This window comes from Bombus bifarius, unplaced genomic scaffold, assembly GCF_011952205.1.
Source record: "Bombus bifarius isolate JDL3187 unplaced genomic scaffold, Bbif_JDL3187 scf7180000008240, whole genome shotgun sequence".
Classification (NCBI taxonomy): Eukaryota; Metazoa; Arthropoda; class Insecta; order Hymenoptera; family Apidae; genus Bombus; species Bombus bifarius.
The window spans coordinates 107,241-126,128 of record NW_022884534.1 but is presented as its reverse complement, the minus strand read 5'-3'; the positions used below and the strand labels follow the sequence as shown (position 1 = coordinate 126,128).

At 36.3% G+C, this 18,888-nt stretch overlaps 1 protein-coding gene across 2 annotated transcripts; it reads left to right on the top strand.

The window, feature by feature from the left end:
* Positions 1-2,463: 2,463 nt before the first annotated feature.
* Positions 2,464-18,198, top strand: LOC117211681. 2 transcript variants are annotated; one of them, XM_033455838.1, is made up of 5 exons: positions 2,464-2,832; positions 12,695-12,946; positions 13,471-13,611; positions 14,274-14,460; positions 14,794-15,741. In XM_033455838.1, the coding sequence occupies exons 2-5, from the start codon at positions 12,732-12,734 to the stop codon at positions 15,739-15,741; spliced, it is 1,491 nt and encodes a 496-aa protein (XP_033311729.1). In that variant the 5' UTR covers positions 2,464-2,832; positions 12,695-12,731. The 2 variants fall into 2 exon arrangements, with proteins under 2 accessions (XP_033311729.1, XP_033311730.1); XM_033455839.1 differs by lacking the exon at positions 2,464-2,832 and having other exon boundaries at positions 12,732-12,946; positions 14,794-18,198.
* The last annotated feature ends 690 nt before the right edge of the window (positions 18,199-18,888 follow it).

The following is an 18,888-nucleotide window of genomic DNA, read 5'->3' as shown; positions in this document are numbered from 1 at the left end:
ATGTATTTTTATTTCTGAAAATAGACACGTTTATTTATAAAAAGAGGCTCGTAGAGTTAAATTTTCCTCGATTAGTTTTTCTAAGTTGAGATGATCTCTTGTACAGCGGCAGCGCAAGGAAATCTGATAATGGCCATTTTTGTGATTAATAGATTAATGTTTATCCTCCTGTAATTTAAATATTAGATAGATATTTATTTTTTATACAAATTTCATCATCTATGATATGATTTTTTATTCGTCTAGATTTCATCGTCTGTATAAGTTTTTCAACTCGTTTCGAATAAGTGTTTCTTCGGTACGGAGACATTTCTCAACCTCTGTCGTCTTTTATCTACGTCTTCCGACAGTCGTTAGACAAAACAAAAATTAAACGAATTAGAATACGTATTTTTCGCGTTGTATCGAAAGACTGTATTATGAAATACAATTTCATACATATCGATAAAAAAAGTTCAAATCAAAGAAATACGATAGAAATGTTTTCGCTATACAAAATTCTCATTTTTACAATATATTTTTATTTTTATCAGATACAAATTGCTATTTCAGTTAGAACTACAGACTGTAAATGGATATATTCTTACTCGATTACGTTAGGAGCCATATAAAACGATACTTAAGGCGTATATGATTTATGCAAGTTCTTCATGTAGGAACAACGTTTAATTTCAAGCTAAAGAAACACGTTCGTTTTGATCCTACCTGCCTATCGAACGTGATTGTTGTTGGCTCGTGTATTATTTATCTGGAAAAACGACGATCTTCGATTACGTAGAAGTATTACGGTAAAACACTCATACTGTCTCTTGACCTCAGATAAAATCAATGGTGGTCGACTGGATCGACCTCTAGGTCATCAGTACGATAGAAAGCAGCTCGTGTGCGCATTTTTTCGCTGTTACTCTCGTTTTTTTTTCTTTTTTATTTTCTGTTTATTAATATTTCGATACGATATTGCAGAAATTTGTCGTCATCGTGTCGACACGAAAGTTTCGTTTCATTGGCTTTTACTGTACGCTGAAACCGACTGCAATTTCCTTACTACGTGCGTTTATCGAATTTTTATATATTCAGCGTATTTATAACTCCGAGTCTGAGTAACTATTAAAGAAATTAATATACAAACGATTACGTTAGCGGAGGATTTTTAATTTCACTGACATCACGACGACAAGCATTCGGTTTATGACTGAAACATTATTGACTTATCGTGTTACATATTATCGATAGAAATTATTAATTCTAATCGAGACTTATACTTTTACGAATTTACCGATCCAGATATTAATTTTCACCGCGTTTATCCAGAAATAATTGTAACAAGCTAAGCCATTTTCTGCGACTTTCTCTGTTGAGAAGTAATCGTATAAGAGAAATGATAAATCGATAATCAAGGGAAATAAAAAATATTTAATTAACATCGAAAAGTTACAAAATTGATACTTCTCATATGAAATATATAATTTTGCACCTTTTGTAGTAATAATAAGCTTGGTGCATTCGTGCACATCGAATAACGCACTTAATTAATAAAGTAATAAATAACGTAATAATTAAAATGCATATACGCCGATTAATACGTCGAAATCAATTTTATCGTGTTTTAATACTTCACTATACATAGCTTTGATAATCATGAAAAATAATATATACTTTGTATCATCGTATTATCATATATCTACATTTTAATTATTACTTTGAAAATACAGATTCAAAAATAAGATTAATAATCTAGACCAAACCCCACCTTTTTTTCCACTATTCCAGCCTTCCAAAAAATCTGAAAAAATTCTGAAACGATCAGCAATAATCCTATCACGTTGTACGATCCACTATCTTCGAATTAGTAAATTTAATGATTTACAAATAAACATTCGAATCCCCTGGTCTTACAAGAAAAGTAAAAATCTGTGTTCAGAGTCTCTCTGAACACAGAAAATAGGAATCTCCCAGCAGGGAAGAGGAGTAAATTACTTTTAAGCTCAGAGAAAATTATCCTCTCTATCGATAGAGCGATCGGTCCGACCGATCGAATGAAAAGATCACAATGATTCACCATTTTCGATGGTATCGCGAATGACATGATGCAGTTAGGGGAAACTCGTGGTAGGGACCTGGAACCAGCTGTTCTAATCTCTTTCGACTGGCATATCGTGAGTGGAACCGCGTAGTAGTACGCTCGACGTCAGCGTGGACGTTCGACGTTTCCTCTCGAATCTCTTCGATTCCTGCGACGTGTTTTTCCCATCCTTCCACTCCCTACGTTCCCTATAATTAGTTGCTCGTCCACTCAGAATCGCGATAACCATATTTATTCCTTGTATTTAATATTAAATAATCTAATATCAAACTTATCCTTCGAGTATTCCGTCAAACTCGTCTAATTTGGGATTATAGTAGTAACCAGTTCCTTGTATTCAACACTAATTTGTCTCCTATTTAATATTAAATTTATAATATCTAATGTTTAATATTAATCTCTCTTGTATTTAATATTAAATTTTATATTTAATATTTAATATCACTTTTTCTTGAATTTGATATTAAAAACCATTGGAAATATCAAATTCTGCTTCTGCTCTTGGCTATCATTCAATTGCTTCACGTTTACCATAAGCTAGTATTATTTGGAGTTATACGTGTCGTGATCGTACGAACGTCGAGATACCGTGTTTTCGTGGAACTGTTGAGTGATCGGTTAGTGATCGTTTCTGTTTCGAACGTGGACATCGACACGTACGCGAGACGCGGAAGAACGTCGATGTGCAGTGAGTTAATTAATCGCGACACTCATTCTGGAGGGTTCTTCTCTGCTTGAGCGACTTTCGGGTAAGAAGACTTTGTGTATTTCCATTGATTTACAATCAAAACGATGAAAGTTGGGTTTGCAAGGTTTTACCTATTGTTTTGGCTATTGAAATTGCGATCTGTCTGACTGATTCGAATCATCCGATACTTTGTATTCCACCCCAAAAACATTTTAATATCGCTTTTTACAGCCAATTTTTCAAAGCATATTTCTAATATTATTTCCATTTCTACTATTTCTATTGTTAAAAAAATGGAAGAAACCAGGCAAATTTATTACTTCACTCTACGATTTTTCGAGGAATATTTCTAACACCATTTCTATTACTACAGAAAACGCCAAAAAGGTTTCCTATTTCACTCCCCGATCTTTCAAGAAATAACTCTAATACCATTTTATTAAAAACGCTTAATGAACGTCATTTACCAAAAAAAAAAAAAAAAATTAAAATCATTCACTAAATCAAAAATCCACTAAAATCGTAAGAATTCGCAAACACACTGGTACATATAGAAAATGCAAATCACGGGAAGAAATGACGGAGGAAGCGGCGGCGACTCAGGGGACTGAAAGTAGCGTAAGGGAAGAAAGAAAAATCCACTCGCGACGCTCGGTAACCTTACCGAGACGCTGGGAATATTTTTCTGACCCCAAACTGACAAGCTCGGCACAGAATGCCGTACACGAGGTCCGATTAAAAATGTGCTCGATAAGAACTCGTGGAAAAGTTGGTGTTCCTTAACCTCCTCCATGCTGCATTTCTATTAAGTGACGGCCGCCGCGGCCCTCGGAGGAACGCTGATCCAATTTACTTTTCATTCAGCGTGAGACCAGTGGCAATTTGAAAATTTCTTTCAACGCTTGCCCCGGCTTTCGCGTTCAATCAGCTAGCAATTTATTCTCTGTTTTGTTCTGTCGTCGCCGCCTCTTTCGTATTCCATCATTGATATCAGTATTAGTGGAAAGAAATAGAAAGACATTAGACGTAGTAGCGAGTTGTTTTCACGGCGATAGAATATTCCTTTACAAGACGACTAAGAACCTTCGCTGAGATTCTCAGATATCGTGCTATGTGTGTAGCCGGTGTTTTGCTCTTAGGGCAATCGATAATATATTCCAATTGTTTCCAATCAGAGGAAGGAGTGACGCGTGTAACATTTCGTTGCTCTAATTTTTAACTATTCTACTTTACTACGCTAGTTTGTAAACCGAGAGAACTGAGTTTAAAGTTTGCGAGGTATAATAGCATTGTGTGGAGTTAGGACTGTATGAAGAATACTTGTTGAATATTTCATGCTTTCCGAGTAGAATTTTCATTCTATTATCGAGAATTTGTAATCTTTGTAACAACGAGACATATGTGGGTTGGTTAATTCTACGTTTTTAAAAAATGCACTTAGAACAGTTAAGAACTAGGTCGACGATTCCTTGTGTAATAAGGATGAGGTCTTGGATCGTTTAATGTAGATCACGAAAGATTCGTGCATTACTTGGTAGTATAGAAAATTTCACTCTAAGATTATTTTCTTTGGTGGTTCGATAGTATTGTTAAAGGAAGTGTATAGGGTGTTCAAAATATGTGTAGATATTTATGAGGTCGATTTTGGACACGAAGACAGCGAAGGAAATTTCTGTACGGAAATAGTAGGAGAAGAATATTGTAATTAGAAAGTGACGATGAAATCTTTAAACCTAAGTAGCATTTTGTGTAACTCGATGCTCATTGCTCTGACATTGTTTGCCAATTACTTCGCCGATATAAATATTATAAGATATTTCCTTACCTGTCATATAAAATATTATTCCTTTAACCATGAAAGAACAAAAAGTTGCACTCTATGTAGAATGCAAATAGCCTTCTCTGACCTGTTAGCTCTGTTTTTAACGAGTATACTCTTTATGAAGAAATTGCAATATTTTGCGCTATGACGAGCCCTGTGAATAATAAAATGAAAAACTAAAACAGTCATTTTGTTACAGTTTAATTTTAACAGCATTATAACAGCCAGGCATACTCCGTGCTTGACGAGTATACTTGTCATCGCTTGCCTTTTGCCACACGTTTTAGCTACACATTTTTCAAAGAGATCTCAACAGCTAATTGATTAAATACTCTTCATAATCAGCACCAATATGAATATGTAACATTAATAGCCTTCGCAACAAAACTCACAAAAATACTCTTCGTCAAATATCGCTTCCTTAACAAGCAAAAACCAGAAAACAGTGTATCATAGGTCGTGCTATGATATCATCAGGTTTATTGCTGAAACAAAGATCTAAATATTCCATTTTTTAAATTATATTTACCGCGCTCTTTTAAGAGAAATTAAGAGTATTGCAGCCAGTGTAAGTTTCAACGAAAACAATGAAACTCGAGCGATTTTTTTTCAAATTGCGATTACAGTCTACTATAATCTGTAACATTATCTATCGTTACTTTTCAAATTATGCTCAGCTTCTTACTTTCTCCAAACGTAAGAGTGTCGTAATTTGTATTATTTTATTAGTACGTTCGTGGTTGGAAGAAAAATTGGTTTGGTGGCGGGTTAAGAAGTAACCCGGTAATACCAACAAGATCTGTAGTAAACGCAATAGTAGCAACGAGAGAGTAGTAAATACTAGGGTCACGGCAGTGCGATCAGAACGCGAGCAGAAACGTTCGATCGTGGCAAATGGAGGAACGAGAGGAAGAGAGTGAGATAGAGAAAGAAAGAACGGGTTATCGGCACGGTATACTATTTATACGCGCGCCCACGAACCATTAAAAATACGTCTCGACGCGATGCAATTTATATCGGACGACCATTCGAGTATAAACAATTAGCGAGGCGTGCAACCGCACAACGAGAAACCGACCTACCGCGATAAAACGACAAATTAGATCTTTCTCGATGACTCACGATTTTGGGGGAAAATGCTTCAGTTTATTCGCAAAAGGTGGAATTTTCTCTGCGTCTATTATTTGGTGCTTGATACTACCAAGAGTATCGATACCACGCTAATGTCGATGCGATGATAGTAGTGAGATTTTTCAAGTGATTTTTATACATAGCTATTTTAGCGCTTATCTTAACATTTTATTCCTATCAGAAAAAAGTTGTTTATTTCAATCGTTCTTCTACTTTAATAGTTCTTTTTTATACAGGATAACTAATCATCTGATTAGTCGAAAATTAAAAAAATTGTGCAACTCTGTTTATCGCTCTACTTACAAAGATAGCGTATTCTATTTCAAACCATCCATCTTATTCTCTCAAACATTTTCTTCAATTGCAACCATTTTCTTCGATAGTTAACAAACTATTCTTCTATCTGTATTTCTTCATTATCTTCCCCCTTTCTCTCTCGTTGCACAAAAAACTCCTAAAAAGTTACTCGCTTCATTAAACCCAAAATAAAATTAACCATAGACCTACATCCGTAGCAGTTTCTTTTTCTCCTCTTAAATCTAAGATTACCGAAAAACTTTACTCGTAGAATCGAATCCGCGATAAAATCCACCGTAAACCTATTCCCATGATACGTCTTCTCTCTGCTCTTAAATTAAAAACAACAAAAAAGCTGTTCGCGTCGTTAGATCCAATAAATAAACTGGACCGTAGAACCACGAAAGAAAAAAAAAAAAGGAAGAAAAACAAAAACGAAAGAATGCGAGCAATCGATCAGTATCCTCTCATCGAACGTTCCATCCATCCTCCGATACCCTAAAAACGATTAATCACAAGAGGATCGGATCCGAAATCACGCGGATTCGCAGCAGTGGACGGCTGTTTCCGGCTAGCATTGGCCATGTCTGCCAATAAACGGTTGTCCACGGTTATTAACGCAATTAGAATAATCGATCGTCTAACCGAGGACGGCTGGTATCGTAGTGTAATGGCATTATTACGACGAACACGGTGGCAATGATGTAAGGTGACGTGCGGCAATCTGTGGCACGGAGGCCAGGCACAGAGGGATGCAACGTGGTACTAAACGCTTCGAAATCAGGTGCACGTTGGCGTTCACAACAAGTTTGACATACCATCGTAGACGATGTGTAGAATGGACGCGATTAAACGATGACGATTCCTTGCAAACAGTCTGACTAAACATCTGACGAGATCCGAGGGATTTCGATTTAAAGGGAAATACCAGCCACCGCGTAATATAGTATTGTTCTCTGGTTGAAGAGAATGGATAAAGAGAACCGTTGACACGATTCGATGAATCGTTTGATGCGAACTATTTGCTCTCTTAATGGAGATACACTACAGATCAAACGTTTGGAATCGCTATTGTAGGTTGGTTGGAAAGAAGGATAGAGTTAATCTGTATACGAAACTGATAATCTTCGTTTTCTGTCTCGGTTTCATTGCACAAGTAGAAGATTAATGTTCATCTGCGAAACGAACAAATTACTCTGTTCCATGAGTTGATTTGTTACAAATTTTGAAAAATATATTACGATACACGGGGTCGTATTATGAAACGTTTATCGACCTTCGTTTATGCTATCAATAAGTATGTCAAAATGTGTGATCGCGTCTCTCTTTAAGATTACCACTCGTTCTAATCTCGCTTTTTATTCGTATTTCCTTCTTCAAATATGCATTGCGATAGACCAGATGAAATTGTAAAACGTACGTTCGAAGCCTGAAATAGTCGCCTATCGACACCGCCTACAAGTGTGCCATCGATAAAATTACCAAGAAATTCGTTCAGATCTATGTACGTCTAATTCTAAATTTGTCTTATTGGCTTGCGAAGTGTGGGATTCGTGGATCAACGATCGGTGCCGCCACGATTCATGCTGCCACTCCGTGTTTCTGTGAGCGTCGATAACGACCAGCCGTATACAATAAGTATCTAAACTCGTGTACTCCTATTTTAAAATACGGAGTCTCCTTTTTATCATGGTCGCGACGACGCTTCCTCCTTGAGTTCGTCGCGCGCGGATCGCGCGTAAACACGATCTTGTTATTCGAGGAATATCCCCGTCAGATACAATGGCAGGTCGTTCTCGCGTTCTCCGATTTTTCTAATTCGTCGGCGACCTCGTAGTTTGATCTCCTATCGTTTTGTTTCATAGTTCGTAATCCAGTTAAATCCATCGGTTTATACTTCATAGTTTATAATACAAGAGTAACATAGAAGAAAAAAAAGAGGAAGAAAGACAGAGAGGAGAAGACAGGGAACAGAGATTTGTAAATCGTTCGAATTTCACGAGAGCATGGGTCGTGGTCGAAGAATCCCAGCTGTTAATCGCTTCTGGCTTTGATCTTTGACTCGTTCGCAAATAATCATTCGCATAGTCGATCAAGAGATACGGCTCGTAGGCAGACTCATAGATGGATCTAGCCAAGTGGAGAATTAATTCTACGTGATGTGGCGGCGTCCATAGAACGCAGCCGTTTCTACGAACGCGTTCTATTAAAAATTAGAAGCATCGACTCTTCCTGTCTTCCACTCTACTCACTTTTAATTAAAGAGCTCTTCCCTGGAAATATGGAGAAATAATAGAGAAAAAATAGAGAAATATATATATATATATAAAACGGTAATCTTTATCGTCTCAACGAATGGTTTCATTGCGACATTATATTTCTTGTCTGCGGCAAATTTTCATCGTTCCCGTAGTATTCTTTCCTCCGAGAGTAGAAAACGATCTGAGGATTTGTTATAAACTTAGCGCTTTAACCTAATAACGCTTTAACGCTAGAACCAGTAGAATGATCAAGACGAGCAACATTTGTTTTTCATGGTAATTTCATAGATTTACAAGGGCGCATTTCGCAGATTTTGAACGATTCTTTACATGATATATGGATAAAAATCTTGCCTTGAACTATTTATTTACTTCCATTGCTTTCACACAACTTTCGTATTTTAATCGTGCGTAGTTGTGAGCGTTAATCAAGCGATGACGAGCAACAATTCGAGCAAACGAGAACGTAGATCGGAGATCCAGAAGAATTACTCGATTCTTGTACTCTCTACACGATGAATTTCGCGAAAGCAACCAGATGATCTTTAACAGAAACGTATCGATCACTCGATTCGGTTCGCGGCTTCTATATTTCACAGAACGATTCTGTGTTCCCTGGAGGATCAGCGAGAAGAAACGCAGAACGATTTATGGCGTGGAAAGACACGATTTTCACGTGGCGGAAATAGTTGACCGACATCGACGAATCCTATTAACCGGCACGGTCATGAAAATCATTTACACGTGAGAAGAGAGAGACTGACACGTGAACGAAGGAACATGCTGATGGTGTCGTTATCACGCTAACCAGTCGTAGATGACATAATGATTCTGTTTACCAGCAAACTGAGCGGAACAATCCCGGTTTTCGATTGCTACGCTCGAGTTCGTGTCGGGAGAACCCGCCGTAACGAAGCTCGCGTCGCTTCTGCTTTTTGCTCGAAGCAGAAAGAACCTGGAAAAAATCGCGGAGATGCCATCAATGACCAGAAGACTGCGAGTTCTCATGCAAATTTGTATTTTTCAGAGTACAATTAAAAAAGTACACACTCCGTGGGAAATTGTTTTTCCTACCAAGCGTTAAGACAACTCTACGCTTTGGACACATTTTATATATTTTTTCGTATTACGTGCAATTTGTGTAAATTTTCACTTTCAATTTTTTTTATAAATGCATAAAAATCCATAGTCTATTGATAATTTGATGATTAAAATTTAAAGATGATATTTGATAATTATTACGACAGATGATTTGAACAGTGATTAAAAAATTTGAAATTGCATTATAGAAAGTGCACATAGTACAAGTATACGTATCTATAGTCGGAGGGAAGTAAATACAAATTGAAGAACAAAGGGTATATTTGAGCCTAAGCCATTAAATAGAGAATTTTATCGACACCCTGTATATGTACTAATATGCATTTAAATAGAGTAACACAGGATTATAAAGTCAATATAACGGATTATAAAGCGAATATAAATCTTGTCATTCGTTACGCTTCTATGGTTTTATGGTTACTTGTGCGGTTATCTGTCGTTTCATATAATCACGAGGTGGATGTAAATTACGATAATGAATAGGATATCTATTCATGAAACATATCTATTCATCGATGCCTTTTCTAGAAGTGTAATTGCTAGTTTTCATAGAATATCGTTCTGCATTTACTTAAAAGAAGAAAAAAAAAGAAAATTCATCATGCTTGTTCAAGTCATGAAAATGCATTGCGAGACAGAATTAATAAAATTATAACTTGGTTAGTCGTGAAACTAAAGGGATGATTTATTAAAAGAAGTTACACCACTATAATTTTTAATGTATCGTATATTCAACAGATTAACTGCATCTGCAACTGTTACAGTCTTAAAATCAATTGCAATCTAAAAAAAAAAAAAAAAAAAAAATACAATGATTATCTAAAGCAATACTTTTCCAGCAGACTCAAGCTACTAAGAGCCTAGAGCAAAGATAGAAAACATACGTGTGCGTTATTTAACAAAAAGTAATTTCTAATGTCTAGATGAGATATCCGTGCAAATTATGCCTCTATAAACTCTGCTAAAGAAATAAATAGAAACTCGACAGAGATATTTTCCACGTATTAAATATTATAATGAGTACTACTATTTCAATATTTTGTACTTTAGAATATCTTGTATTATGTTTGCCTTTTTACAGGTTTCCATAAATACATAAATATCCCAGTCTATTAATAATATATGAGGAAATGCGACTTTAAACGACGAGGCACCAACAAGTAACAGCAATAAATTCCATCGTCGTGCGGAAATTCTTGAAACGTTACAATCGCGTTACATCGTTCCAAATAGCGAAGGAATGGTTTAACGATAGGAAAGAAGTGGGCGATCAACGTCAATTAGTTTCGCGTCATATCCGTTCTGTCGATTTTTAACCGCGCGAACGTTCCGATTATTTATCGCGTATAACAGATAGAAACGCAGTGGCCTCGATGCTTTATTAATTCCGACAATTAAACAGGCGTGAGAGATCGCGGTCGACGAAACGAGCGCTTGAATAAATGCGGGCTAGACGATACGCTAATGCAACGACACCAGACCCGCTAATAGCTGGTTAACAATGATAATTCGGCTGTTATCGCTGGTCAAAGTGGTACAGCGCAGATAGATCGTAGGAAAATGGGTGCCGAGGCAAATGCCGTTTCCATCGGCGAGTAATGATGACCCCCTTGAAACATTGAACGGGTTAAATTCAATCGGTTGGCGGCGTCACATTGAGAAAGACAAACCGCCCTCGACCCCGAAAATTGTTATTCAACCGTTTTGCGTATGCGCGTTAAGTATCGCCGATGGGTATCGTAAAATTTCATCGGACTCGTGCTTGCTGAATATAAGACGAGAATAATTACGATTACGCAAAATATAACGTAATTGATGTAACTTATTCGTTGGAAAATATTATCTCTGACAATGATACGGAGTGAGTCAGTAAGAATGAATGATCATCCGAAATAACTTGATATCTATCGATTTCACGAAGAAATATTTCAAATGAAATTTATTGTATTGCAGAGGGCTGGACGTATGGGGATGCGTTTTGATATTTTTATGTCCTGTAGTTTCTGAGTTACGGACGTGGTTTTTTAGATAGCACCATACACCTTCGAAACGAACATTTTTAGAGGAGAGGAGAGAGGACATTTTTTCCTCCTTTTGCACAATATGACAAAGTAACTAAAGATTTGGATTTAATCGCGTACATTAATTCGTAAAAGTACCGGTTACCTTTAGTTTCATAATTAATTAAGTTACGACTTCGTCCTTTGTCGCGACGCATTTCCACGACTCGAGAGAATGTAATGGATTGTTTACGATAACAAACAGAATACAATTTCATGAGAAACAGTAGTGGACTAATGTGTACTACTATGATTCACAGCTCTCTATACGCACAAGAAAATTTATTAACATTATTTAGTACTAAGATTCAAGCTGCAATCTTCTCTTTCGAATTATGAAAATTATTTACGAGTCACTTTATCGAGAATATTGTAGCTTCTTGGTCTGTTTTCCTCTACAGAGATGGCTGAATGCTTGGTAGACGTTCTGCGATATTTCTAGTGGAAGTTGCGCGATATCCGGCGATTTCTTAGAATTTGTTGGTTCACGTTTGACCCTGAGCTTCGTCGTCCTTCCCCTCGGTGTTACGATTTATGAGGGAATTTTCACGGGTTCGCAATCTTTTCGTAACGAGGTCCTTTCGAATCTTCGGGCCTCTTTGATCTCGAAAAGATTACCAAGTGGTTGTCGTTATCCACAGCCATGATTCAAACGGCTGCGAAATGTATACCTTTTAATCTTGTCGCGTGTTTTCTTTACTCAGAGAGACTGGCTGTACTTCAGCGTGATTGATATTTTTGAGCAAAGAATTTACTTACGAGCTACGCGCTATTTTATGGTATTAACATTTGATTCTATAACTTTATTTTACCGCTGTGCTAATACGCGATAGAGATGCAGATCTTTCTGCATTTACAGGAGATGTAAAATTGCAAAATTGCACAGAGTGCACGTAATATCGAGAAACATGAAGTATATTAAGTATTATATATAGGTAGGTAACTCAATTTTCTATCGAGATTCTACTTTTTTTGATTATATTCTCAAAGATGAGAATTTGCATAAAAATCTGTAGACTAACGATAGCGTAATAAAATAAAGATACACAGTGAGGAGAGTAAAAAAATACAATAGTTGAAAGAAGCAGACAGAAAGGATTGCGTATCTTTCAAGTTTTATAGCAAGATAAACGACTTCTTATTTTCTAAACCATAGACAAATAGAGTTAACAAGGTGGTCGTACGGTGGACGACGAAAATTCCTTGGCAGCAATATCTTAACGTTATTAAGAGTAATCACCGACGTTGCAGAACTTTCCGCAGACGCGAGGAGACTTTTTCACGGACAATGGGAACAATGAGGAACAATTTCGCGGCAGTCTTTGTGCTCCACATCCTGATGCACTCGACGAGTCAATCCCTTTCGCTACGCGGCACAAACGGAAATTCCTTCAAGAGAAACAGTCTGCCCGACGCTTTAACCCTCGAACAGCGATCTACATCCTCCACAATCTACGAATGCCTGTTCGTTGATCCCGATCTACCAGCTTGCGACGTTAAATGGTGAGTTACTTCAATATCAGAATTTTTATATTAATTTTTGAATGGAATATCAGGATTTTGACACTGATAGATGGAATAGTATTAAACCATTAGCTGGCGCGGCCTCGCTGGAGGATCATAAAGTGGTGTTTGTATAAATTTCAAAGCATCGATCATGATTCCATCCAAATGGGAATTTTCTCCTTAAACAAAGAAAATAAAAGGAGGAAATAAATAAAGAATATTAGTTAAAAAGTTCAGAAAAATCTCCATATGTAAATACATGTATCTAAAAGAGATTAATTAAAAAAATATTGAGAAAAAGGTATCGCGAGAAAATAAATCTCAAAATATGAAATCACTGTCATAGATGGTAAATATTAATATGCAAGAAATAATCTGATCTTCAGTATCACGTTGGAAGCCTGCTTGTATTGTTATCAAGTATTTCGAAATTGTAAAACCACTTCTTATTGTTAATCGTTCATCCTTAACTTTGATAACGTAAAATATAGCGATATTAAAAATTAGTCTTCATTTTTTAGGATGCTAAATTCGACCGAGGATCCGACGAGTAGTCGAAATTCTTTCAACAAAGATACAACGCAACGCTCGAGAAGAAACGTCGATATTCCATCCACGATGGACGTCGTAGTTTATACTATCGAGGGCTGTTTACCACCTAGGTAAAATTTTTACTTCCCTACTTCCAATCTTTTATCGATAAGATATTCAGCAACAGAAGAATATAATATTTTTATTCCGCCCTTTTGGACTTTAATCTCACTTACTACCATCGAATTAAAAAACCCGTTACGTGTCATTGAGTCGCTTATACTATTCATTTATTTAACAATATTTATTGAAATCTAACTCAAAAATGTCGATGGATTTCGATTTCTAGTTTCTTATCTTTTTCATTGAATTGAACAGCACTCTTACACCACGCATCGTTATTTGTTTAATAATATTAATGGAATCTGTATTTTAGTTTTTGTATGTTTATAAAGTCAGGAAAGATTGTGTATATTTCGTGCATCGTATATATTATATACAATATAATATTATAAATTTATCATATAATTTAATAGTATTATAAAACATAAGTGACTCAAGGATGCACGAGGTATAAATAATTCTTTCCAATTCTATAGAGATACAACAATTAAAATTCAGATTCCATTAACATTGTCATGTTAGAATTCCATCAATATCGTTAAATGTATAATAATATAGGTATCGCATATATATAATACTATGTTGCATGTTATTATTCATCCAACAGTGTTGACGGAATTAATATGTTAGAATTACATTATGATGACGCAATTATCGAATCGTTAAACAGGATACCCTTTTCAATGCCTTCCTGCGAGGGAATTTCCCTGGACAGAATCGTAGATGTACAGAAATTCCGTCCCTTCACCGTGAAAGGAGTGACAAAGCCACCGTTCGTGTTTCCGAAATTCAATTATTCTCGATGGCTGAGCATGATGACGCGGTTGCGGAATCATGTTTCGTCTAAAACACGAAACGTAAGTAATCAGGCGTGGCTATTCGTGAAGTAATATCCTTTCCTATTTCGTAACGCAAGTTTACCACGATACCATTACGTTTCTCGGCAGAATTTTAAATGAATTTTTCCTTGCAAGCTTCTCTCTAAAGATTTTGAAATTTTCTTCAACTTTTTCTCATTTGCAAAATCTTGATATTTGCTTCGTCGTTTTCCTTCAGTTTCCTAGAAAAAAATTCCATTTACTCTTCCCTTACTTCACAAATGTTAATTATATTCTCTGATTTTCTTTGATTTTCTTACCTACGATACTTGTTCTTCTTCTCACGTTAATCGTGAAATTGATCATTTTCAGGAAAAACGCGTTTTCAAGGAAGCTTTCTTGGAATCGATTCAGGATCGTATGGAAGGGCTGATGACCGCGGCCACGACGAAGGCAACGACACCAATCGCAATTGCGGCCAATATAAGCCATACAAACGGGTCGTCACCGAACACGTTCATTCCCAGCAATGCTAATTCCACCGAATCGATCGTTCAGCCACGAAGAACACTCGAGAACACGTCACAGACGTCGTCTTTTGCAAGTGTAGACAATCCTCCAATCCTGCAATTCCATGACAAAATAAACTCAATGAAATTATTGTCTAAAGAATTCCACGATCATTCGAAGGTCAATGCTGCTGATCAAAGACTACACGCAATTCCGGAAACTCCAGCAATTCCGGCAATTTCGAACGATAAGCTAGTATACGAACGCGAGACGATGGAGGAACCTGCGAATGAAATTTTGAATTATGACAATTCCAAGAAATTCCAAGAATTGATCTCTAACGCGCGGACGACCAGGGATAATAGTGGAATTGTTCACGATTTTCCAATCACGAAGAAGATTTTCGGAGCATTCAGAAGAAAGAGAGAGATAATGATATCAGCTTCGGCGCAGGAAATTACCGACGGAACAGAAACTCGTGGAATTGCCGGTCAAACGATCGTACAAAAATTAAGGCATAATGGAGAAAATTTGAGTTCGATGACGAACCAGTTTGCTGCTTCTAAAAGCCAAAAGAAGCAGTTTAAAAACTTAAATGTTATCGACGACGAAATTAATACTAGCGAAGACGTTTCGAACATAGTAATTCCAAGTTACAGTAAAGAATCTAACGTTGCATCTGTAAATAACGATTTTTATGGTAGGACCGATAGCTGGAAATCGACATGGCAGAAAACCGTGTCGCCAGAAACAGCGTCGAGAATGAAGTATCGAAATCGCGTGGAATTGTCGTCGTTTAGAAGACAGTAGTATGCATAAGAAAACGTTTCGATCGAAAGACTAGGTTAAAACGATACATTGAGGGAAGAACGTAGAGGTAAGAAGAGATTATGATAATTCCAAGTAGACTACGGAACTGTGCACGATCAAACTGTCAAGTAGGAACTTATTTTTCGAAGAACAATATTAACGTTATCAATCGGCAACAATGTTCTCTGGTTCTTCGATAAAGGATTAAGAAATCGCGAATGATCGAGGAATCGTAAAACGAAACGACTTTGAACGATATTGAGTTGAATTCGCCAGAATTCCGACAAAAGTTTCCTTTACTTTTTATTTTCGTAAGCGTTTTTCGCTTTAAGAAGATGAGAAATGAGACTTCGATGCATGCACCTGTAATTTCTACCATAAATTCGATAAGTGTGACGATTAAAATTGTGGAGATTCAGCTTTACATCTCGTTATTCTATCGAGACCTCGAATGGTCGCGTGGTGATTAACGCTTTGCCAATTGGGGTCTTTACGGCTCGAAGAATTCGAATATTTGCGCGGCAAATAATCTGTAAATTAATCGTCTAACATGGTTTTTATAAGAAATTTAGGCGGAACACCAATATTGGAATATTCTCACCTTATATATCAAACTTTCACGGGAACAATACGGTATACACAATATGATGTATTAAAACCAGAAATAATGCCCTCGTTAATAACGATTATAGTAGGTCCAACAACATAGTGAAGTTGTAAAATTGCGTTAATATGATATAACATATTCTGCTAACGTGATAGAATATTTTGATTATCCACACGGTATTTTAAACAATTTTACGCGAAATAGGAAACCGCCATCGATCGTTACAGAATTAGTCAACAGTAACATAATTTTTAATACATACAATTTACAACCGCAGCATATCGTTGAACGTACTTATACTTCGCTGTACGATTGGCAAAGCGTTGAATGTCACAAACAACGACGCGATATCAAGAGGGAAAATCACAAAATAAATCGTAGATCGTAAAAATCGCCCAAGTCACCTCCTCGAGAAAGCTTCACCGTGACGGAAGCAATAGGGTAAATATTCGCCAAAGGAATCCGTTGTCCTCGATCCTGCTTGAAATTTGGAACGAAATTTGTCAACGAAGACGAGCTGACAGATTGAAAAGCGGTAGGGTTAAAGCCAGACTCGTGGATACCGACGTTCTTTTATCTTTTTTCTACTCCTTCTCACAATTTTCCTCTTTCCTCTCCTTTCTTCTTCTCTTCGTCCATTCTCCAATCCTGTTTATGCATAGAAAAACGTCTCGACTCGATCCCTTGTTCCGATAAATCGCGCCAGTTTTCACCGCGGAAGGCATGAGAATATATTTCCTCCCCTTCGAATTTCACCTCGAATCCCGCGAATACGAATGGTAATTACTAGACTGCGAATTTTTATGTATGCGCAGGAAATTTCGAAGTATAAAATTGAACAGAATCCGCGTAATATGCAAAAATATACAAAACAAATAAAAAACATATATGGATAAAAAATATATAGATATTCAAAATAGTATAATACTTGGTACGATGTTGATAGAGACTATAAAAGTATTTATTAGACCACTTTTATACGTACCAGTTGATTAGATCCAAATGTAACAAATTCCATATCATTTAATAGTACATTCGTATAATTACGAAAATTTGGTAATATGCAAATGAAACGTAAAACCTATTGAAAAAAATGCCTCGTCGGAAAATAAGCTAGCGTAGAAATAATTTTTGCAAACATTTTTGCAAGCATGAACCAAAGTTTTACATTGGTTAGTTTAGTCACGTTCATAAAAATATAAATTTCCATAAGGATCTGCATTCTTCGATAGCAATTACCTTCGATCGCATCCTTTCATCGATCGTGATCGGTCGGTATCCATACTGTGCATTTATTGGTGTCATTCATAAATCTCGACTCGAATTAGGTACACGTATTTCGTCTTCGTTGATCTCAGGAGACAAAGAAACGGACAAAGAAGCGGACGTGTAACGTAGGTTAGATTACGCGCGATGACTTCGTTAATCGAATTTCTGAGTTCGAGAGTTTTTAAGCTTCATTTTGATGTTAAGAGCAGTAGGATGACATTTATGTGAAAATGTTGGACAAATGTAGAATTTCTCATTCAGATAGATGGATATAATTGGTAAAAGAAATTGATGCAAATCGGATACTAACTAAAAGTTCGTTCGAATAAATGGAGTTCTACTGTATGATATTAATAGTACATATATAATGTGATATGTAAACTAAGACGACAAAGTGATAACGTATAGAGGGATAATTGTTAAGCGACTGTCTATCGACTAGGAGTAGGCATAGCGTAATTTTTAACTTAACGCGGTATCGCAAGTTTCGACATTGCGATTTTATTTACTGCTGTATGTAACGTAAGGCGGCTTGAATAAAGCGTGTTACAGAATAAATGACGTTTGACTTTTGTTTAATATTCTCGAGTTCATACGTTTGAAAGTTGGTTAATCGATGCGTTTAATATGCAACGGAAACTATTTATCAAGCAGTATTTTATGAAAGTCCCGAATAAATAATCCCTTTCCAATCTCATTGAATATATAACATGGAATATAACGTCGATTATTAAAAAAGCTACGAACTTTTTTGGTAACTTAGTAACAGAGGTAGAAAATGTAACTTAAGGATCAGAAATATCGTTTCTATATAATAGAAAATATAATTAGTACTGGGAAAATCAAGGTCAAAAGATTGGAATGGAACCCGTGTATTTCTTAAATTTTTATTCTCTGAATTCTGTCCAGAAAATCAAGAGTTACATGTTAACACTTCCCGGTCATGAGAGTTTTGAGTTTCATGATTATGCTTGTGGTCGGAATTATTTTCGCACAGCGGGCGACGCACGCTCCGTTAATTACTATTTCTATTACAGCTCCTCTTACTATACCAACTTTATGGCCGTAATGATGAAGGTATATTGGTGAGCTATATCAATAGTTCGACCGGCAAGAGTTAAGTATAAACGAATAAAGTTGTAAAGCGTAAAATACTTGTACAATAAATTGAAGATCTATTTTTTTAAATTTTTTGATCTTCGTATTATTTTATATATGATACGCTTACTCTTTACTTTTCACTCGTCGCAATTTTAACTTCGACCTGTTCA

Bases quoted from the DNA above. Each gene is read 5' to 3' on its own strand.
- LOC117211681 (XM_033455839.1), top strand. From the start codon at position 12,732: ATGGGAACAATGAGGAACAATTTCGCGGCAGTCTTTGTGCTCCACATC. The intron at 12,947-13,470 runs GTGAGTTACTTC...TTCATTTTTTAG, and splicing joins CCAGCTTGCGACGTTAAATG to GATGCTAAATTCGACCGAGG. The intron at 13,612-14,273 runs GTAAAATTTTTA...ATCGTTAAACAG, and splicing joins GAGGGCTGTTTACCACCTAG to GATACCCTTTTCAATGCCTT.